The sequence below is a fragment of the Rhinopithecus roxellana genome, chromosome 9 (assembly GCF_007565055.1).
Source record: "Rhinopithecus roxellana isolate Shanxi Qingling chromosome 9, ASM756505v1, whole genome shotgun sequence".
NCBI lineage: Eukaryota > Metazoa > Chordata > Mammalia > Primates > Cercopithecidae > Rhinopithecus > Rhinopithecus roxellana.
In genome coordinates this window covers 48605641-48630062 of record NC_044557.1, presented here as the reverse complement: position 1 = coordinate 48630062, position 24422 = coordinate 48605641, and the positions used below count along the sequence as shown (strand labels likewise).

The 24422-nt window shown below is 35.8% G+C and overlaps 1 protein-coding gene across 22 annotated transcripts in view; it reads right to left on the bottom strand.

Annotated features, from left to right (window-relative positions):
* Window positions 1-24422, bottom strand: part of RALYL (RALY RNA binding protein like) — a 737403-nt gene that overhangs the window by 136617 nt on the left and 576364 nt on the right. For all 22 annotated transcript variants that reach the window (XM_030938231.1, XM_030938233.1, XM_030938241.1 and 19 more), the window contains one exon: window positions 1244-1319. In XM_030938231.1, the coding sequence (XP_030794091.1) occupies window positions 1244-1319 (76 nt within the window). The remainder of the gene's footprint in view (window positions 1-1243; window positions 1320-24422) is intronic.

Below are 24422 nucleotides of genomic sequence, written 5' to 3'. Positions count from 1 at the left end.
CAGTACAAAAACTAATGGCAAAAGTACATGAAGTGGGACATATGGTTTAACAGCAGAACATAATTTTTCAGAAGTGGCTGTTTTTAAAGAACTGAAAGTCATATAAGTTTACTCTTGTACTCTTCCCCAAATCAGCTCAAGTCTACTTAACATAATAGAAGTATGTACAGAACAACAAAGGTGCTAAGTCTAGTCTACTCTCTCCACCTGGATTCTCAGTATAGATATAGACACTGACAAATTGGGGCATGCAGAGGGGAAAGACCAGAGTGTTAAGTGACTCAGACCCAAGCACTTCAGGAAAGGTTAAAGGAATTGGATCTATCTCTCTGCAGAAGAGAAGGACTATATTTGTTGTCTGGGAAAAATGGGCATGAAAGAAACATGTACTTTGTAATAAACAAGGCTGATTGATTGAGTGGAAAGAATTTAAGGTACAGAGGGCATGAGTTTGAGTATTGGTGACATTGTTGGTGTCACCAGCTGTGTGACCTTGAGAAAAATCACTAAGAAACTGCATTTCAGGTTCCTGAGCTGCATTATGAGAACAGGAATATCTACGCTGCAAGAGCCTTGTGAAAATTAAATTAAACAACATATGTAAAATAGCTATAGAATATGGTATGCAGTTAATAGTCAACCAAGGGCTAGGCATGGTGGCTCATGCCTGTAATCCCAGCACTTTGGGAGGCTGAGGCAGGCAGATCACCTGAGGTCAGAAGTTCGAAATCAACCTGGCCAACATGGTGAAACCCTGTCTCTACTAAAAAAATAATAATACTGATAGCTGGCTGTGATGGTGGGCGCCTGCAATCCCAGCTTCCCGGGAAGCTGAGGCAAGAGAATCACTTGAACCTTTGAGGCAGAAGTTGCAATGAGGTGAGATTGTGCCACTGCATTCCAGCCTGGGCAACAGAGAGAGACTCCATCTCAAAGAAGAAGAAGAAAAAAAAGTCAACCAACATTGACCTTTCCACCCACTTGTCAGGGAGAGTTATTAGTGATTTTTATTAGATAAGTATCTTGTAGAAGGGTTGTATAAGCAGATATGAGAAGGTTAGGCATCTGAGATCCTTGTCAATGCAGCAAGATATATTTATATGTTGACCAACAACATTTGTTGAACTTTATTCCCACAAGGATTATTATTTAAAATAGTGGATGCCTTACAAGTTATATTGCCTTATAAAGCTGCAAGAAAATTTCACTAATATATAGAGTAAAACAGTGCTTATCTACTTACCTGTAAAGTGCAGAAAGGGGTCTCTTGTTTCCAGGTTTTGGTCTGTATGGTTTGGGCTCTCCTGCCATGTTGATATCTGAAAGCATAGAATAAAACAGCACTGATTAAGAAAAGATGAAACCATTTGAGAAAAGTAAATCATGAATTTTTATTTTTCTTTCTACTATTTGTTTATGCAAATATTGTACACCACTGATTCATTCAGCATATATTTATTGAGCATTTACTCTATGTCAGGCACTGTTTGGGATATGTCATGCACAAAACAGATTATATCTCTGCCCTTGTGGAACTTACATTTTACTGGGGGAAGATAGTGAGAAACAAACATAATAAATAAAAACTATATACCATATTAGAAAACGATGAGTACTATAAACAATCAAAATGTTAAGCAAAGTGAGGAGAAGCAATAATGCTTTTCTTTTTTCCCTAAAAGACAGGGTCTTGCTCTGTCGCCCAGCCTGGAGTGCAGTGGTGCAATTGTTGCCCACTGTAACCTTGAACTCCTGGTCTCAAACAATCCTCCTTTCTCTGAAGTAGCTAGGACTACAGGCATGTGCCACTATGCTTGGCTAATTTTTAAAATTTTCTGTAGAGATGAGGTCTGGCTAGGAGGCCCAGGCTGTCTCAAACTTCTGGCCTCAGGCAATTCTCCTGCCTTCGTCTCCCAAAGAGTTGGGATTACAGGCGTGAGCCAGTGTGATTGGCCAGAAATGCGTCATGAAACAAAAAGAGAATGAAATGTTCTCCTGATTTTCATTTTTCGCTAAGAATTTTTCAGTATGCATAAACATTTGTATGAAATAGAGTTCTGTCCATAGGAGGACTTATTAAATTTCCCATGATATATTTTCCATTTATATAGAAAAGGAAGCTAGAAGGATTTGATCATCAATCATACCAGGTTTACTAAAGGAAAAACAAAATGCACTCAGCAACTGGAATATGTAGTTATTGAATTCCAAGGTGGTCAAAAGGAGAAGAGAGCACATACTTTGCCTTCATAAACTGAAAATATTATTGTCTCTGAGATAGACAAAAAGAGGTTTAAGTATGTGACAAAACCGTCTATGCACACAATTGACCAACCTCAATCTTAAGGAAATATGTAAAACTGTTGAGAAATTGGAAAGTTGGGAAAAGAAGGTTTGGAAAGTAATATAAATAACTAGATTGAATAAAGTTAAAATTTCCAAATGATGATAGAAAGGGAAATATAAAGGAGATGATGTGCTTCAAGAAATGAGGGATATTATTTTGACAAAAAGGAAAGGGAAAACTTCTATTTCTTGCACAGTGGACTAAATACAATGAGCTATCCACCACTGAAAACAACCAAAAATTATGGATAAAATATAAATGTATCCTTTTAAAGAATGCAACATAAAACTAGCAAGAAAGTAAGGGATTTGAAGAACATCTCACACCTGAGTGGAAACAGGAAATCAAACGGAAAAAGAACACTGCACCTGGTTTGTTCCTTAAAGATATTTGCTGCATGTGTCCACGTATGTTTATTGCGGCACTATTCACAATAGCAAAGACTTGGAATCAACCCAAATGTCCATCAGTGACAGACTGGATTAAGAAAATGTGGCACATATACACCATGGAATACTATGCAGCCATAAAAAAGGATGAGTTTGCGTCCTTTGTAGGGACATGGATGCAGCTGGAAACCATCATTCTTAGCAAACTATCACAAGAACAGAAAACCAAACACCGCATGTTCTCACTCATAGGTGGGAACTGAACAATGAGATCACTTGGACTCGGGAAGGGGAACATCACACACTGGGGCCTATCATGGGGAGGGGGGAGGAGGGAGGGATTGCATTGGGGAGTTATACATGATATAAATGATGAATTGATGGGTGCTGACGAGTTGATGGGTGCAGCACACCAACATGGCATAAGTATACATATGTAACAAACCTGCACGTTATGCACATGTACCCTAGAACTTAAAGTATAATTAAAAAAAAAAAAAAAAAAAAAGATATTTGCTGCAGCCAGAATATAAGTTTTAGTTTTCAGCTCCTTGTGGTTCAGCAGGGACAGGTCACTATGCCCAGGTTAAAGAATATGAGAAATATAATCATCTGATTCAACATAGGTGACAAATATGTGACAAAATCCTTAGCAACTAGGAAGAGAAGAATATTTCCTTTCTTAATAAAGAAGATCTATAAAATTTATATTAACCATTATACCTAATAGTGAGACTTTGGGCACATTTGCTTTAAGATCAGATAATTTAAAAGGACGCCCACTATATTAAACTCTATATAATATTATACTAGATGTCCTAGTCAGTGCAGTAAGACAGGAAAGCAATTTTAGAAATGAGAGAGAAAAAATAAAACTGTCACTAATTGCTGATGACACGTAGGTTCATATAGAAAAATTGTAAGGCATCCGCAGATTATTACAATTAATAAGAGAGTTTAATAAGTTTATTGAATGCAAAGCCAGTATACAAAATTCAATTGTATATCTCTATACAACAATCATATGTTTAAAATATAGTCTAAAGTATATTATTTATATACTATAAAAGACAAAGTACTAAGGGGTAAATCTATCACAACACTTGAAAGACCTTAATGGAAATATAAAACTGTATTGAAAAATTTTACAGTAACCTTACATAAACAGAAAAATTAGTAGACTCAATACAATAAATATGTCAGTTCTCTTCAAGATAAGTATGGATTCCATGTAATTCCAATAAAATCCCCAGTATTTTTTATGTATATGCCTGAAGCTTGAGAAGCTGATTCTGAATTTATAGAATAGAACAAAGGCCAAACATAGCCATGACACACTTGGAAAAAAGGTATGAAGTTGATAAAGTTGCCTTATCAATATTTATTTTAAATCTGTGGTAATTAAGGCTGTAGCATTGGTACAGAGATAGGAAAGAGACCAATGAACATGAAATACACACACGTATATATGACAAAACTATACATGCATGCAACTGACATATATAAACACATGGGGCCGACATAGCAGATCAGTGAGGGAAAAACTGATTCTTAAATCCGTAATACTGGAATGATCCACATGAACAAATGTGAAACTGCATATCTACTTATACCATACCAAAAAAAATCAATTACTGTTGCCTCAATATCAAAGGAAAAAAATATAAAATGTTTAGAAAGCAATAAAATAGAATATATTTTTGAGCTAAGAGTATGTGAGGATAATCTTAAACCAGACATAAAAAATCACTAACCTTAATACATAAAATTGATAAATTCTGCTTCATTAAAATTAAGAATTTTTGGTCATCAAAAGCCACATAAAGATAGTGAAAAGGACCATAAATGATTTGTTTCTAGAATATGTAAGAAACTCATGCATATCATAGGAAAGAGAGTCAAAACACCAAATAGAAAATTAGTCAAAAACCTAGTAAAGGCACTTTACACGAGAGAAAACATGAATGGTGAATAAACACATGAAAAAATGCTTAACCATGTACATGATATAAATGATGAATTGATGGGTGCTGACGAGTTGATGGGTGCAGCACACCAACATGGCATAAGTATACATATGTAACAAACCTGCACGTTATGCACATGTACCCTAGAACTTAAAGTATAATAAAAAAAAATAAAATAAAAAAAAAAAAAAAAAAAAAAAAAGAAAAAAATGCTTAACCTCATAGTTGTGGGAAATGCAAATTAAAACACCATGAGATACAAATAAAACTCATTGAATTTACAGTTTACAAAAACTGGTAATATCAAATGTTGGCATTTCTGAGCAACTAGAATGTGTGTAGAATGCAGATATAAATGTACATTGGTAAAAACTATTTTGAAAAATAATTCAGCAGTTTCCAATAAACTTAAAATGTTCAAACTCTGTGATCCAGGAAGTACACACTTAAAAAAATCTTTTACACATGTGTACCATATGCTATATACAAGTGTGTTCATTATAGTACATTGGAATTGAAAAGATTCCTGGAAAAGAACACAAATATCCATTGTATTTTTAATAGGATAAACAAATGGTAGCATATTTACCAAAAGGAATACTATACAACAGTAGAGAAATGACAGAGAGAGAGAGTGAAAATGAATTAGAGCCATAGGAAATATTGATACATTGATAACCTCAGAAAGCTAACACTGAACAAAAATAATGCCCTGGAAAAATACGGACAGTATGAATTCTTTTATGTAAATTAAATTGCAAAATTGAATGATATATTGTATAAAAATAAAAATACATGGGGTAAAACTAGAAAAGAAAAGCTTCTACACAGCAAACAAAACAGTCAGCAGAGTAAACAGACAACCCACAGAGTGGGAGAAAATCTTCACGATTTATACATCTGACACAGGACTAAAATCCAGAATCTACAAAGAACTCAAACAAATTAGCAATAAAAAAACAAATAATCACATAAAAAAGTGGGCTAAGCATATGAATAAACAATTCTCAAAAGAAGATATATAAATGGCCAACAAACATTTGAAAAAATGCTCCATATCACTAATAATCAGGGAAATGCAAATCCCAACCACAGTGCAATACTACCTTACCCCCACAAGAATGGCCATAATCAAAACATTAAAAAATAATAGATGTTGGCATGAATGTGGTAAAAAGGGAACACTTCTACACTGCTGGGGGAATGTAAACTAGTACAACTACTACAGAAGATTCCTTAAGGAACTAAAAATTGAACTACCATTTGATCCAGCAACCCCACTACTGACTATCTACCCAGAGGAAAAGAAGTCATTATTTGAAAAAGATAGTTGCACATGAATATTTATAGCAGCACGATTCACAATTGCAAAAATATGGAACGAGCCCAAAGGCCCATCAGTCAACAAGTGGATAAAGAAATTGTGATATGTGTGTGTGTGTATATATATACACACACATACCACACACATATAGTATACACAATATACTCAGAATATAGTATATATATATGGAATACTACTCAGGCATAAAAAGGGACAAATTACTGCCATTTGCAGCAATCTGGATGGAACTGGAGGCTGTAATTCTAAGTAAAGCAACTCAGGAATAGAAAACCAAACATTGTATGTTCTCACTCATAAGTGGGAGCTAAGCTACGGGGATGCGAAGGCATAAGAATGATACAATGGACTTTGGGGACTTGGAGGAAAAAGTGGGAGGGGGTGAAGGGTACAAGACTACAAACTGAGTTTAGTGTATACTGCTCGGGTCATGGGTGCATCAAATTCTCACAAATCACCACTAAAGAACTTACGTAACCAAATACCACCAGTTCCCCAAAACCTATGGAAATAAAAAATTTTCTAAAAAAAGAAGGCAGAGATAAATAGGGAAGTCAGGATGAAGGTTACCTCTAAAGGGGTAGAAAAAGTGTGGGACTTGGAAATGACACTCAGAAGACAAGTTAATAGCAAGGTACTATTTCTATTTCTAAATTGGGTGGTAAGAGCATGGCTTTAAATTATAGCATTATTCCTCATAACTTACTTATTTTATTCTGTATGTAATTTATAACTAATAAAGAATTTAATAAGAATGAAAATTGTAAATTATGTGTTGATAAGTATTCATGTCAGAGAAAATAGGTTTTTTTTTTCCCCTCTGAGACGGAGTCTCACTCTGTCGCCCATGGCTCACTGCAACTTCCGCCTCCTGGGTTCAAGTGATTCTCCTGCCTCAGCCTCCCAAGTAGCTGGAATTGCAGGCACCTATCATCCTGCTCGACTAATTTTTGCATTTTTAGCAGAGATGGGGTTTCACCATGTTGGCCAGGCTGGTCTCCAACTCCTGGCCTCAAGTGATCCACCCGCCTCGGCCTCCCAAAGTGCTGGGATTACAGGTGTGAGCCACCATGCTGGGCTAGAGACATTAGGTTTTAGTGAACAAATGGTTTTAGCAGATTGTGAGCTGGTATATTTAAGAAAAGAGAACATGTTGTGGGTGGATTATTGGGTGTGAGAAGATCATTAGAAACCCCAATTAGAGCTTCAAACCTGATTTGAGTGGGATATAATTTAGGGTACTGAGTAGATGAAAGACCCACGAATCAATCATGAAGACAGTGACTCTTGTATGACTTGGAATAAGGCACAGCCAAGATTAAGACTGTCTGAATCTTTTAGATGTGACACAGTTGTAACAAAAAACATGTAAAATAAAAAGATTTCTACAAGGTTTTTAAGCTCTGTAATGATGGTAGAGGGCACATGCCCATGAAAATATCATCAGACATCTTTTATATATTTCTAGCTTAGACTTAATGACATAAAATTAATGTGTAAAATTATTCTCATCAATGAAAAGCTTGAGACTTCAGTCTATTGACAAAATATTGTAGCATTATCTTGTTTTTTAAAATAATATACTGTCAGTGATTCTGAAAACACACTTAGGAGCTTGACAGCATATTCATATGATGAAAAACCTTTCATGAAATGTTGTTAAACTCAGTATTTCCACACATTAACTTCCTTTCAAAGGTATTGAAAATGCTGAAGAAAATACTTTGTCACTTGTATACAATGAAGCATGTTCAAATGCAGAATTTTCTTTTGGATGTATGGAAATTTATGTTTAAATACAGATGGTCACCGAGTTACGACAGTTTGACTTAATGATTTTTGAGTTTTTAAAAGGTAGGAAAGCAATTTGTATTCTGCAGAAACTATACTTCTCTCGCTTTGCTGGGCAGTGGAAGTGAGCCATAGCTCCTAGTCAGCCATGCATTTTCAATTTATAGTGTTTTGAACTTGCCAAAGTTTTATTGGGATGTAGCCCCGTCCTAAGTGAAGGATATCTGTATGCATATTTACATATTTTGCAGTGCTATATTGTTTATCATCTGAAACCTGGTTTTAGTAGACAGAAGGGTGAAAGGGGCAGAAAGTATTCCACGGAGGAGGGTACAGTGGGCAAAGAGCTCAGGTAATCATGCTGAACATAAGCTTTGCCAAGATTCAAATGAACGAGCAGTCCCTTTGTATTGAACTTTTATAAATACAAGATCTAATTGGGTATTCAGGACAATCCAGCTTCGTTGGAAGCCAAGGTTTAGGTTCTCAGGCCTCAAGAGCTATTGGCCTTGAAGGGACCAGACACACAGTATGGCATCCTAGCAGTATCTCTGTGGTCACCAAAAACAGAGAGGTCTCCTGAGGTTTCGTTCCCTGCTTGTCCTGGCACTGTGTAAATTACTCATAAAGTAGAGTAAATGGAAGAACGACCAAGGTTCAATTTTCTACACTCTCGTAAGCTAGGGGCTTTGTAGTAAAACATTGAGATACAAAAAGTAAGATGTTATTTATTTGTTTTCTGGATTTACAAGCAGATTTATACAAAATATCAATGTTCAGAGCTCTTAAATTGTTTTCAAGAAATGATGTGGGTTTAACCACTCCCAATAAATGCTTTTGGTATATTTCAAAAAGCCTAGTTAAATTTGTAGTCATTGTGCAGAAGTACCTTTACAGATGCCTATATACTAGGCTGGTCCACCATGTTATCTGGCTATTAGAATTATATTCTTCTGAGTGAGGACTGATAAAACCAAACAGGCACTATTTAAATGAATTCTTTTGATAAGGCTTATTTATGTTTGGGTGCACTACACATCACAATCTGTGTGGAGGAGCTAGCTACCCTCACTCCATTCCAGCCACAGGGATAAAGCAGAAGAGAACTAGCCACAGGCTAAGAAAACTCTACCTGTGGCTAGTTGATGCCTGGCACAACCCCACTTGAAGGGAGAAGGGCCATTTGCATTTTGCCATGATTCTCTGTAAACAGAGAATAGACCCATCTCTATTCTGAAGTTTCAATATTTCAAGTTAGCATGAAAAAAGTATAAAAAAGTAAAATTTGCTCCAAAATTATCCTTCTGATATTAAACCTCAGGTTCAAACAACTGAAAAATATCCTGTTGGACTACTAACGGTATCTTTTTCACAGTAAGTGAATTAAAAATATATTAACTGCTCTCAAAAATTTAGCCAATTTTCGTTTCTTCTTTATTTTAAAACTGAATAAGCAATACCATGATACTATGACAGAAATAACTATAAAGTTATGGAGCTGAAAAAAGTCAATGAGCTGAACCTATTCTAACTTGAGGCAAATGACATGAAGCAAATGGAGACAGGTGCTATTCCGAAGTGTCATCCACCAAAATACTAACCAGCCACGCAAATATGTTTATTTGACCAATCTTTGTAAGCATACTATTACAGATGATCTCAATGACTTTCTAGTATTTCATGTTTTTGAATCTTGGGAAGATACTTTCAATTCTGCACCCATATAGATGTGACTCTCCCTCCTTGCACCTACTTTATTACACCATTTCCATGACACTGAGTATGGGTGCCCTTTGACTTTGGACTTCTAAAGGGCAGTCATAATTTCATTCAGCTTCTTATGACCTTCAGCACTCTGCACATTGCTGTTTAGGCAACAGATGCTCAGTAAGTCTATTGTTAATTAAATTTATACAGATCAAAAGGGATAACTTTGTTTGGGCTCCAGTAAGTCTAACCAAACACATTTTGCCAACACATTTTCTAAAGTGGTGTGTATCAGAACAATGTTTTGGGAGTTTTTCTTTTTCTTTCTTTTTTTTTTTTTTTTTTGAGACAGTCTCGCTCTGTCACCCAGGCTGGTGTGCAGTAGTGCAATCTCAGCTCACTGCAACCTCTGCCTCCCGGGTTCAAGCGATTCTTCTGCCACTGCCTCCCGAGTAGCTGGGACTACAGGTGTGTGCCACCACACCTGGCTAATTTTTTGTATTTTTTTTTTTTCAGTAGAAATGGGGTTTCACCATGTTAGCCAGGATGGTCTTAATCTCCTGACCTTGTGATCCACCCACCTTGGCCTCCCATAGTGGTGGGATTATAGGTGTGAGCCACCGTGCCCAGCTGGGAGATGTTATTAGGTATTGTGAAACAAATTTATCACAGTAAAACTGTTAGTAAAAAATGTTACATTATATCCTTTTCTTGGCTATTTACACTTAAGATAAAACTGCAAAAAAAGACTCACTTGTATTTAACTCAAATGTTCTTACATATACATGAATTTAGGATATTTTGGATAATAAATCTATTAGCATCCATCAAATCAGAGCTCCTTCAGGATACTGCTTTATGAGATACCCTGACATATTTAGGAAAACATTGTATATTTATTTATTTGCCATGGATTCAACTTGGAGTACCCTCATTTTAAAAGTTAATGTAGGCCGGGAGCGGTGGCTCAAGCCTGTAATCCTAGTACTTTGGGAGGCCGAGAAGGGCGGATCGCAAGGTCAGGAGATCGAGACCATCCTGGCTAACACGGTGAAACCCCGTCTCTACTAAAAACTACAAAAAACTAGCTGGGCGAGGTGGCAGCGCCTGTAGTCCCAGCTGTCTGGGAGGCTGAGGCAGGAGAATGGCGTAAACCCGGGAGGCGGAGCTTGCAGTGAGCTGAGATCCGGCCACAGCACTCCAGCCTGGGTGACAGAGCGAGACTCCGTCTCAAAAAAAAAAAAAAAGTTAATGTAGTCTTTTAAATTAAGTATAATTTACACTGCTACAATAAACTGATACTTGGAACTTACTCTACCACTAGCAGTCCCTGCTGGCTCTGTCACTTTTCAGAGATATTTAACTTTGATATGGAAATGATATCTAATTTATAACATAACAGGACATCCAAACTATCAATAGTATCTTCTAAATGTGGAAAAGTCTAAAAGAAACATTTTTCATAAATAATTAGTTAAAAGACAAATCTTTATTCTTTGAGTTTTTTTTTTTTTTTTTTCTACCTCACCCAGGTTTAAATAGAAGTCTAAATAATTCAGTCATGGCATGCAGACTGCCAGGAAAAGTCATTTCACATCTTTTATTGTTCACATTTAAAAGATTTAGGGACACACTGCTGTTCCATCGAATAAAAATTCAAGAGATAAAGAAAGCAGTCTATTATGTTTGACAAGTGAATGGACATAACCATACATTACCCAAGTATAAGCACCATACCACCAAAAAGTGTTTTGGTAGTTATTATTACTTGAGATCCTCAGAACAACTCTGTGAAATAAGCACAGCAAGAGCCATTCTTCCCACTTCATATATATAGGTGTTTGAGATACTGAGAAATTAAATGGCTTTCCTATCTGTACTGTTAGTTCAGTTCACTATAACCACCTTTCCTATTGAGCAAAACCCATGTGCCAAGCATTGTGCTGGCAAAAGAGGTGATACCCTGCCCTAGCAGCAGACAGGACTGTCTGAGAGTTAGCAGTAGATTGAACTGCAGCTGCACCAGACTCCCAGTCTAGAACTTTCCCCACTACCTCTCCTTGTTCTTCACGAGATTTTGAATGTCGCACTTTCTATGCCACTCAAACCCAGTTTGGCTGTGGAAAGCAGCCTGTAAAGCAATGCACTCTGCGTCCCAGGAGCTCTGGCATCACGGCAGAGGATGCCTGATTAAAGAGTGCTGTAGGGAGATCTGTCTGGCAGCAGAGGAGAAGAAAATTCAACTCCCAACTGTGCTGCCTGCAATTTCCTGGCCAGGTGGGTTCACAGCCCTGTGGTTTGCAAGAGCTACACAGCAGTGCTTTTACTCTGAGGAAACAAAACAAAACAAAACAAAACAAAAAAAAACCCCACAAATGTACCAGACTTGCAAATGCAAGTACAGCCCACCCTGGGCTCTAAACTATGAACACTTGAAGCATTTGGAGCCAAAAAATCTGAGATTGGAGCCAATTTTCTACAAAAGTAAATAGCTTTCTAATGTTGTTTTTCCCTTCACAGAATTAAAGCTAGTTTTAACACTTGAAGTATGTCCTTAATAGTATGTTAAAATATTCAGTGTTATAAGAATGAAACTGTAGTCTAATTTTACTGGGCAGTCACTGAATTGTGACCATTTTAATGAGCCTTTGGACCTAGTTTCATAAATTAGTTCTGACACAGCACTATGGCACGTTGGCCTCTGGTTATTAGAATGCTAATGTAGAGATCACTGGTTGGCCAGATTCCCATTTGTTACCAGAAAATTCTCCATGCTCCCAGGCTGTGTCTGCAAGGGCAAATCAAAGTGGAAACTTGAACTTCTTACTAGTTATTTGGTAAGCTTGATCATTGTATGCGACTTATTTAGATTCAGACTTTTTTCTCCCTAACAGAAACTGAAGTGAAAAAAAAAAGTACATATATATTGAATGCCCTTCTATATTTATTGTAAATCATTCAAAGGTTATATTACGAAGAAAATTAAAATGTCAGGGAGTATTCATTTTCATTGATCAAATAATTATTTGAACACACAACGCATCCCTGGTACCAGGATAAGATGGGGTAAACAAACATGAACGTTTTTGTGCGCTGAAGGGTATCACAGAGAAAGGCAAACCTACCACTAACTATAGAAAATGTAATAAGCATCATAATAAAGAGGTAGCCTTCACACTTTGGGAACATGGCAGCACACTGAGAACTATCAGTGAGAACATCATCAGGGTTCGTTCTTGGTATATGAGGTGGTTTCTTCCCGAGACACGGATTCTAATGTTGGACGTTTTACGGAACCACATCTACCAGGAAACTCGGCAAATGCCTCCGCTCTATCAGTTGAGTCATAGAGATCTGTCTCCTTTCTTTTGTTTCTTTGTTCTATTAGCTAATTGTCAAAACACCTTTGATTTGCCTTGACACATAAGTGGCCATGAAACTTGATGAATCCTTGTGGCTTTGGTGCATGCTTCATCTATGTCTAGTCTAAACATTTTAGCTGAGAACACAAGCATATTTCATACAGGACACAAAGCAAACACCAAATGATAACGCAGTTAATTAACCAGTTTGTATTTACTTAATTCCTAAAGCTTATAATTTGGATTTAAAAAATATTTTGTGTCTTCTGTTATCTTGAATAAGTTTTCTGAAAAAGTATTTTCTATATTCCATGAACATCTTTCTCCTACAAAAGTTAAAAATGAAGGAGGCATATTTCATTAAGAGATAAAGCCTATAGAAATCCAATGAATAGAACAAAATCCAGACAAGTGTTCACCAGTAGTCTCCTGAATATGTTTATAACTTTGCTTAACAATTTGACATATATACTCAGTGATTATCGACATCAACAGTGAATACAACTGTTATGATAATCAAGACTAAAAATCACATGGTGAAAAATCTCAGCTATATATTCATCATTAGTGAACAAACTTAGCACTATTAATTTCATTGCATCCCAAGAGTTTATTTAGTTTCATACCTGAGGACAAAACATTGCTTAAATAATATTCTGTTGGTAAAATTCAACCAACAGGAGTCAGGATCATCAGTTTCCTTGAGAACTCTCAGGTTTTACCTCAGTGAAGCAAAGGAGACCCCAAGATTTTGGTATTTCTTTTCTTTGTTCCCTCACTGTTCTCACTTCTCTCTTTTCATACACGTATATATGGACTTAATTTTCTTAGGTCCTTTTTGTGACAACTTTGTATTCCACATTTAAAAAACCAAGGCTACTGTGTGAGGTATTTTGTAATTCATAAATATAATGAAAGGCAGAGCTAATGTTAGGAAGTTAAATGTGTTTCATGCGGAGAGAAGTATACAACCCTAGAATATAACACATTTAACTTAAATCCTTTCCTTCAATTTTATATTAAATACTTTATTGTTTTAAGATGTTTTGAAAAGGAATACTAGGAATTCTGAGCAGAAGAATAAAGCTTTCAGGAAAGACATTTGAAACATGCTTCTCTAATTATTCCATTCTAAAGCTTAGAATGGAATAATGCTATATTAATGCACTGATGATAATAATGGTTGGTAACTTTTGTACATCATTTCATAGTTGAGCAAATTTTCACACACATTTAGAAAAATCTGACAATGAACTTGTGGTGTGGGTCTTATTATTGATTCCCATTTATAGATACTGAAGGTCAGAAAGTCTTATTCGCATAAGGTAATGCAGCAAATAATTAGTGATGCCAGGACCCTGAGTTCAGCTCTCACTCCAAATATCATATTCTGTAGATAAAGCTGACTTTTTTATTTAAAAAATCCATTGCTTATGGCAAGGCCTATATAATTTGTTGAGAAATTACCAAATATTTAGTAATTTTATTTTCAAAAAGATTTTTTTCATAAAGTCTCTATGAGCATATATAAAGTAAAAAGCCATTGAATTAAATGTGATTCTTAAGAATTCTATAAGGAAGCAAAACTTCAAAGAGCTCTTTTGACTGAGAATGCATCCCTGAAAGAGCAAGGAATCAAGGAATTACAAAAGATCCTTCACCAAAGACAGGAGAGAAATGGGATATCTGATATTTAATAACAAAGCCAAGCTAATACAAAAGTAAGAACACAAAACATCCAGTGAAATAAAAATTCTTCTAGCTGTTGTGTAAGTAACAGTGTTTGGAGGATTTTGGAAGTGCGCCATCTGTATCTTTCCTCTTTCTATCCCACTGCATTCCCTCTCTTGCCCTTCATGTCTCATATCCTGCTACTGCCCCTTTATTCCTCTCTAACTATTCTGGTCTATTTGCTGCATCTCACACATGCCTGGTGCATCATTGCACTTCCCTGTAGCGGCTTCTTCTTCCCTGGCCTGCTCTTCCCATAGATAATGCATGGCTAACTCCCTAAATTCCTCCAAATCTTTGCTCGTGTCACCTTCCCACCTATTTAATATTGCAAATTGTCATCTCCCTACCACTCTTTACACTCATAAGCCCCATTACCCTTCTTGAATGTTTGTTTTCCAAAGGATTTATAACTCCTAATACACGATGCTATTTTAAAATTTATTAGTAAGTTGTGTATTACTGGACCCCCTCCTGTGTTTGCCTGTTTTGCTCAAAAATATATTCAATGAACCTAGAACAATACTTGACTCATAGATGGAGCTTAGTGTTTGTTAAATATGGGAATGAGTTAATCAATGAGTATATTATCTGAGCTTCTGTGACTCAACATTGCTGTGGAAAGTAAAAAGTGGACTCATGAACAAGGTTATAGTTAGGATGATCTTGCAATTTAGTATCTATGTGGTCACTTTAGAGTAAAAGGGAGCATTGAAATTATTAAAATTATATAATTTTAAAATTTTAATTAATTGGATGATATAATTATCACTGGTTCTATAGGTTCCATAAATTCTTTTAATAAACATAGTTAGGCTAAAGGGTAATTAAAACAAATTTAGGTTGATGATCTGAATATTAAATATAAATGAACTGAATAATTTTCCAGACATTTTGCTTAGGTTTTTTGACTTGTCTATCATATCCTGGTCACTTATATTTTTCTGTAAAATTAATTTTTCTGTATTATTTCTAATTTTTCATAAAATTTTAAAGGTCTTCAAAGTTGCATTTTCTCATTAATAGTTTTGACACTGTTGACTTTTTCCAGTGACTTTGCTTTGTAAGTATTACATTTTTAATTGAGAAAATACTTCCTCTTACAGGTGCTGAGGAAAATAAGCTCAGAGCCAATTATGATAAATGGAAGAGATTCCCTATTCTATATTTGTAGTGGAATGTGTAAATATTTTAGCCCCAACATTTTCATAAGTGCGGTCTTTTTATCTCCATTCACAGAGTACTTTTCTTTGACATATTTTATATTATTAAACCTGTCAAAAATGTTTTAATTTTATTCTGAATGTCTCAGCAAATGTAGATGTCATGCAGTTACAGGCATTCTCAATTTCATTCTATTCTGGTACAGAAGATAACTATCTAATTATAAATAGAAGGTCCATTAAAACCTTTTCCTTCAAATTGAGATATTTCAGAGCCTAATAATTGGCATTCGAATTAAATCTTGTATTCCTTTAGATCTCTCAATTGTTTATTTACTCCCTTCTTTGCTTTTATAAGAATAAATTTGTCTTTTCATTCATGAGATTTACTCTTAATAACTGAAATTCTTTACAAACTTAAACATCTGAATTTTGCTTAACATTTTGATTAGAGATTTCCAACTAATTTCTAATAAAACGTAACCAAAATGTAAATAATTTATATGGTAAATGTAAACATTTCTAAAATCCAACTGTGATAGGTAGTAAAGAGACAGATTCTGTGGAAATATGCTGATATTTTCTTTTTATCTCAATATCAGATTATCAACAAAATTTTTGTATTTCTGTTTCATGACTGTATACATAAAATATGTATACAATGTGGTACTCGTATCTCAGCTTGTTTAAATTGGTAGAATATCACAGCTGTTTGGATGCAACAATAAATTATTTGTATAACATACCAACTTTAAGTACATTTCTGTTCTATAGGTCTCCTAATCTACTAAGAACATTATTTTTACCACCATGCTCTGTTCCACCCAAATTTGTATTCATATCAACACAGAAAAGAAATCTAATTTTATCTTCTATGTTGAATTTTAAACTAAATTTACAGTATCATTCACAAATAATCAATTTTATAATTTTTAATTTTATAGTTAGTAACAGAAGTTTCAGTTTGAAAAAGAATATCTAAGGGTACATGGATAAATTATCTTGGGGCTTGTTTATGAATAAAATATTAAAAGACTTTTGGCATAATTATTATGTCTAGGAAAGGCCTATAAGATAGGCAAGTGGAGAAATATGTGATTCCTCAAAAAGGAGTCTTGATGTCTAGGCTAGGTACCTGCCTCAAAGAGCTGAGACATATAAATCACTGGTGGAGGGTCTAGACTATGTTTTCAAAAAGATATTGTTTATCAGTAACCTCAAAAATTAGAAGAAAAAGATCAGATCACAGATACGTAACAGTATCAATAGCAGTCATTTTATAAAACAGTAGATTTTGGACAACAAAGAAGATGAAATAATCAATTTCTGAATTATAAATGAATCTGTACAATATCTGTGCAATATCAATATAATTTCCCTCATCTTATAAGTAAGAAAACCTTAGGCAAGAGAAATGAGTAAACTTCGTAAGGCCACATGGCAGTATTTTAGGAAAACTCAGATTGTAACAAATTCTTTCTGACACCAGACGTATATATTTCTTAAACTAAACCCCATTACTTTCTCCTACTTTAGGGTAGAAATTTTATCCTACTTAATCTGGGCAACCATAGATGCCTGAGCAAGAGAAAGGTGTTGAAGTTCATCTCTATTGGATACTGAATAACTAGTGCAGGCAGTTTGGTACCTGGGTTAGTGATCCACTAGACTTCAATAAATATTCTGAAAGGACTGGACCTTGAGTGTGTGCATTTCAGCAGGAGGATGATTCTGGGTACATTATTTAACAGTTACTGATTACTGTAGAGGTTTAAAAAACATATCCGGCCGGGCGCGGTGGCTCAAGCCTGTAATCCCAGCACTTTGGGAGGCCGAGACGGGCGGATCATGAGGTCAGGAGATCGAGACCATCCTGGCTAACACGGTGAAACCCCGTCTCTACTAAAAAATACAAAAAACCTAGCCGGGCGAGGTGGCGGGCGCCTGTAGTCCCAGCTACTTGGGAGGCTGAGACAGGAGAATGGCGTAAACCCGGGAGGCGGAGCTTGCAGTGAGCTGAGATCCGGCCACTGCACTCCAGCCTGGGGGGCAGAGCGAGACTCCGTCTCAAAAAAAAAAAAAAAAAAAAAAAAAAAAAAAAAAATATATATATATATATATATATATATCTCCACGAATTATTTGACAACTGTAGTAGACAGAATAAAAGTCCCCCAAAGATGTCAACACTACAATTCCTGGTACATGTAAATATGTTACATTACAAAGTAAAGGGAAATTAAATTGACTTTAAAATAGGGAGATTTCCCTGGATAATCTGGGTACAGTCAAATGTAATCAGAAGTGTCTTTACATTTGGAAGAGGAGGGAAGAAGAGGAGGTCATAGTGGCATGATATGAGACTCAACCCATCGTTGTTGGGTTTGCATATGGAACAAGGGGCCACAAGCAAAGGAATAAAGGAGGCTGCGAGAAATTGGGAAAGACAAGAAAATGAATTATTCCCTGGAGACTTCAGAAAGGAATATAGCCCTACTAATACTTTTATATTGGACTTCTGATCTACAGAACTGTATGATGCTAAATTTGAGTCTTTAAAGTTATTATATTTGTGGTAATTTGCTGCAGCAGCAATAGAAAATTCATACAATAGCCTTCCTTCAAGAAGTAGAACTTAACTATTTCCACTTAAGTGTGGGTTGGACTTAGTGATTCTCTTTTATGAATTGAATATGACAGAAAATGTGATGTCATTTCCCAGATTAGTTCATCAAAAGATTGTGTCTTTCATCTTGGCTGCACTTGTATTTACCCTTCGTTTTCTCTCCCTTCCTGAGGGAGCTCCTTGTCATGTCATCAGGCACCCTGTGGGAAGGCCATGCAGCAAAGAACCAGGGCCTGCCAGCAACCACATAGGTGAACTTAGAATAATCCTCCCCCACCTAAACCTTTACATGACTGTAGCCCCAACCAACAACTTAATGGCAGCCTTAGGAGAGACTCTAAACCAAAACCTTTCAGGTAAACTACTCTAACGTTCCTGACCCACAGAAATAGTGAAATAATAAATATTTGTTGTTTTTAGCTATGATATTTTGGGATAACTTGTTATGTAGCAACAGATAACTCATGCAATTACTCTAAGGTTTTATTTACCTACCCAAAGAAGGAAAATAGCAAGAAAAAGAAAAAGTACTAATCAGGTATTACTCCTTTCCACCAAATAAACTCTGATGTGAATGTGCAAACTCCTTTGGAAAGCTATGAGAAAACTACCCAATATTTTTTAGCATAAGAATGCACACTTACAGAAGCTGAAATTTCTATACATTTAATTTAATCAGCTTTTATTTAGATTACAAATGGAATAAAACCTCAGTGTTGAGAAAAGTCTTCTTAAAACACACTGTTACTAAGAACACATTCATCAGTTTTTACACATATTTTAATGGATCAGAGCTGTCAAAACTACTTGGAAATCAACAAAGGCAATTAACCTCTAGTTTTTCTCTCTGTTGTTTCCTCTCCTATATTTTGCTTTTTCCTAGAAGTCTATACTTAATGGAACAAAGCATGCCAGAAACTCAGATTAATTAATAGGTTTTTTACTTTGCCATACAGAAATATTCTCTAAATTTTTAAAGCTTAATGACTTCCAATCTAACATATATATTCATTAAAGAAAGAAAATAACGATTCAATCTAAGATACTTTCGGATTGAATATGATTATTGCAATAAAACATCTTTTACCTCCTTTCTGCGTTTAATTTGTTTTGTCTAACCAAATATATGTACTAGCCAAACTATATTACATGGCAAGTAGCCCAGTTCCATCTCCATCCCTCTTTTTAATTCTACTAACATTTAGATTACAAATTCAGTACTCACAACTTCTTTTAAATGGAAGTGTTAGTACATCATATTCAGCGACCCTGCATAGCTAAAATAGAATTCCCCAAATTCAGCTTAAATACTGACTAGTATATAAACAAACTCCTCCATGTATGAATATAAGAGACACACAAACTACACATTGGTAGTTTTCTCCCAATAATTCTTTTTTTTTTTTTTTTTTTTTTTTTGAGACGGAGTCTCGCTCTGTCGCCCAGGCTGGAGTGCAGTGGCCGGATCTCAGCTCACTGCAAGCTCCGCCTCCCGGGTTTACGCCATTCTCCTGCCTCAGCCTCCCGAGTAGCTGGGACTACAGGCGCCCGCCACCTCGCCCGGCTAGTTTTTTTGTATTTTTTAGTAGAGACGGGGTTTCACCGTGTTAGCCAGGATGGTCTCGATCTCCTGACCTCATGATCCGCCCGTCTCGGCCTCCCAAAGTGCTGGGATTACAGGCTTGAGCCACTGCGCCCGGCCTCTCCCAATAATTTGAATGAATTTCTATACCTAAATGTTGTAACAGGAAAAATTGTACTTGTATATAAATTGTTCTCCATTATTATTTTCTCTGCGAAATCTGAACTAGTTTTTGCCTTTTGAAGCTAAATCTCAAGGAAATTCCAGTAGATAGAGATGATGTACTTTCATTTTGTCATGGCATCTACTGCTGCATATGATGTTTCAGGCATCATATCAGACCTGAGTTTAATTAACAGCAGATAATCTAATATTCATAAGTTATCAAAAATATCTCTAAATTTTACTCCTATTAAGAAATAACAGATTAGTTCCTTATTTCTATATGGAGAAATATGGAATTCTTTTCAGACACTCTTTTCCTCCTTAATTCAAATTCTTCTTGTTAGTATGTTAATACATATGTTATCACTGTTGAAGAGAGAGGCAAGCTATAGCATGACAGGGAATTTTAAATAAAAATGGTGTGTTCACATTCATGGTCTCTAAATCAAGTAAGAAATTGGCAAAAAAGACAAATAATTTTGTACCTTTTTTTTTTTTTTTTATTATACTTTAAGTTCTAGGGTACATGTGCATAACGTGCAGGTTTGTTACATATGTATACTTATGCCATGTTGGTGTGCTGCACCCATCAACTCGTCAGCACCCATCAATTCATCATTTATATCATGTATAACTCCCCAATGCAATCCCTCCCTCCTCCCCCCCCCCTCCCCCCTCCCCATGATAGACCCCAGTGTGTGATGTTCCCCTTCCCGAGTCCAAGTGATCTCATTGTTCAGTTCCCACCTATGAGTGAGAACATGCGGTGTTTGGTTTTCTCTTCTTGTGATAGTTTGCTAAGAATGATGGTTTCCAGCTGCATCCATGTCCCTACAAAGGACGCAAACTCATCCTTTTTTATGGCTGCATAGTATTCCATGGTGTATATGTGCCACATTTTCTTAATCCAGTCTGTCACAGATGGACATTTGGGTTGATTCCAAGTCTTTGCTATTGTGAATAGTGCCGCAATAAACATACGTGTACATGTGTCTTTGTAGTAGACTAATTTATAATCCTTTGGGTATATACCCAGTAGTGGGATGGCTGGGTCATATGGTACATCTAGTTCTAGATCCTTGAGGAATTGCCATACTGTTTTCCATAATGGTTGAACTAGTTTACAATCCCACCAACAGTGTAAAAGTGTTCCTATTTCTCCACATCCTCTCCAACACCTGTTGTTTCCTGACTTCTTAATGATTGCCATTCTAACTGGTGTGAGATGGTATCTCATTGTGGTTTTGATTTGCATTTCTCTGATGGCCAGTGATGATGAGCATTTTTTCGTGTGTCTGTTGGCTGTATGAATATCTTCTTTTGAGAAATGTCTGTTCATATCCTTTCCCCACTTTTTGATGGGGTTGTTTGATCTTTGACAAACCTGAGAGAAACAAGAAATGGGGAAAGGATTCCCTATTTAATAAATGGTGCTGGGAAAATTGGCTAGCCATAAGTAGAAAGCTGAAACTGGATCCTTTCCTTACCCCTTATACGAAGATTAATTCAAGATGGATTAGAGACTTAAATGTTAGACCTAATACCATAAAAACCCTAGAAGAAAATCTAGGTAGTACCATTCAGGACATAGGCATGGGCAAGGACTTCATGTCTAAAACACCAAAAGCAACGGCAGCAAAAGCCAAAATTGACAAATGGGATCTAATTAAACTAAAGAGCTTTTGCACAGCAAAAGAAACTACCATCAGAGTGAACAGGCAACCTACAGAATGGGAGAAAATTTTTGCAACCTACTCATCTGACAAAGGGCTAATATCCAGAATCTACAAAGAACTCAAACAAATATACGAGAAATTTTGTACCTTTTTAAAATGAGTAGAGTAATTGTGGTTTTGTTCACAGAGTAATCTAAATATGCTTCCATTATGTAAAGAAAACTGTACATCTACAAATCAATTAGTTCTGCTAATGAAAAAATAAAACAACTTTTTAAAACATATCTTTTATAATGCTTTTGCCTCACATATGAAGTTTGGATAATAAATCATGACAAGCAATCATAATCAGCAATATGAATATTAAAATATGAATATAATTAATTATGCATAACTTCTCTCCTCAGAGTGGGGCTTCCAGGATCAGCAGGTGATGTTGTATAAATTATTATGTTAACAGCCCAGCTGTTGGGAAGATAGGTGTGTATGTTACTAGTGGGTTCTTAAAATACCTACCTAAAATGGCACTAAGTCATCAATATTTATTCTGAAAGAGATGACAATTCAAAGCTAGCTAAATCAACATTTTTCAATTGTAGGAGCAGCTTGTGTCTAGGATTTAATTATCGTTAGTCATGGAGTGGGGGCTGCTATGTGTTCTAAACTATTTACTGAAGTTGTCTTGGCAGTTTGGTGCACTGATCCTGCAATCTCTTTCTGTTCATTTTGACGGCCATCTATGAAGAAATTTATATCTGCTTGCCTCAAACCTCTGTTATTTGCTCTACTTTGTGTTTTGTCTTCTTTGCTTAGAAATTAGGTATCTGGAAAATTGTCTGAAGCATTTTATCACTCCATATTTCAAATATTCTTACTGGTTTTTTTGGGGGGGTGAGAAATAGGTGCCATAGGGGTTATATAATCCATGGTACATTGGTACAGATAATGTATGACACTGCTACTCTATGGATATATTACTAATCTCAAAAATTCAAAAAAACGTAGGTTGCCTCCATTTGTTCATGGCAATAAACTAAAACACATTTTCTGTAAACCTTTTTGGAAAAGATCAGCTTACCCACAGCTTCACATGATTTAAAACTCTGTCTTCAATACTTTTAGCTTAATGGCATTGTCAAATGCCAAGAACACTTGGTAAGAGGATTTTTTAAATAATATACCATATTTTGCCTTTTTAAATAATATCTGTCAAGTTATAAAACATTTACAATGAAGAATGACTAAACTAAGTGGATTACAATTTTAGGTGTAATATTATAGAATTAGAATCCTCTTGTATTTCTACTGTGGTCACATAATTCTATTATCACCTTTGTGTAAATATTTAATATATATATGATTAAATATTAAGAAACATAAGATTGGCAGATGATTTCTTATCACTTAACAAGGCACTTTTATACAGATACAGCACTCACACATACTAATATGATTATGTTGCAAATTCTATTCATTCAGTAAAAACAATTTGCCAATTCTGTCTAGAAAATATTCAAACATTTTATGTGATGTCACAGGACTGAAGTCCAGTTTATTTACGGTTATAGGGTTTGCTGAATATGTGGGCACAGTGATATAGCAAATATAAACAAAGGGGATTATGGAGATTTAAAGTACCTGCTATACATCATTTTATTTGATGCCCTGAGAAGGTGCTTCTGTTGACAGCTTGTTATTCATTTGTGTATTTGTGGCAGACAACACTGATACGGGGTTAACAACAATTTTCCCACCATGTCTATACAAAAAGACTGCTACTTGGTTTGTGAGACATAGCACCTGTTTTTAGGAGATATGACTGCTTCTTTATCTGATGGGCCACACCAGCATTATTTTCTTATCTGCCCACTCTCTACTATCATACTATGTTGTGTTTGCCATGTTTCAACAGCTACTTCAAATTGCACATCTGCTCTCTTCCTGAGTCATCTTGACAGTTGCACCTCAATCCTCCATAGCACCTAAGCATCTATAGCTGCTCATGGAACCAGGCATTAGAACTGGAGTGCCTTGGATCAAATTCTAGCTCCACTTCTTGTAAGACTGTAAACTTGGGCAAGTTACCTAAGCACATCCACCAAAAGAAATTTGTACTACCTCATAGTGCTTTGGGGAGGAATTAAATGAATTAATATGTGTAAAACACTTAGAAGAGAACCTGGCATATGAGTATTCAATGGTTACTGTTCTTCTTATTATTGCCATCCACATCCCCACAATACCTACTGGATGGTAGCATCTATCAGTAATCTTTTCTCCTCATCTCTCTGTCCCCATCCGGTAAAAGAGGAGGTACTGGGATGTGAAAAGTTGCCTTTTGAGAGCATGCAATAGTTGTGAACTGTCCTCTCCTTTCATTTTTACATTGAAAAAGGAGAGAATGGTACCCAACTGGTGAACATCCTGCCAAGGACAGGATATCCTTAGAAAAACACTCTTCAAGTGTGAGGATTTCAACATGAAAGAAAGACTGATAGTCAGTTTCATCACTGCATTTATACTTAATCATGTGGCTTATCTGATGCTACCTGGAGAAGAGAAAGGAAACTGAGG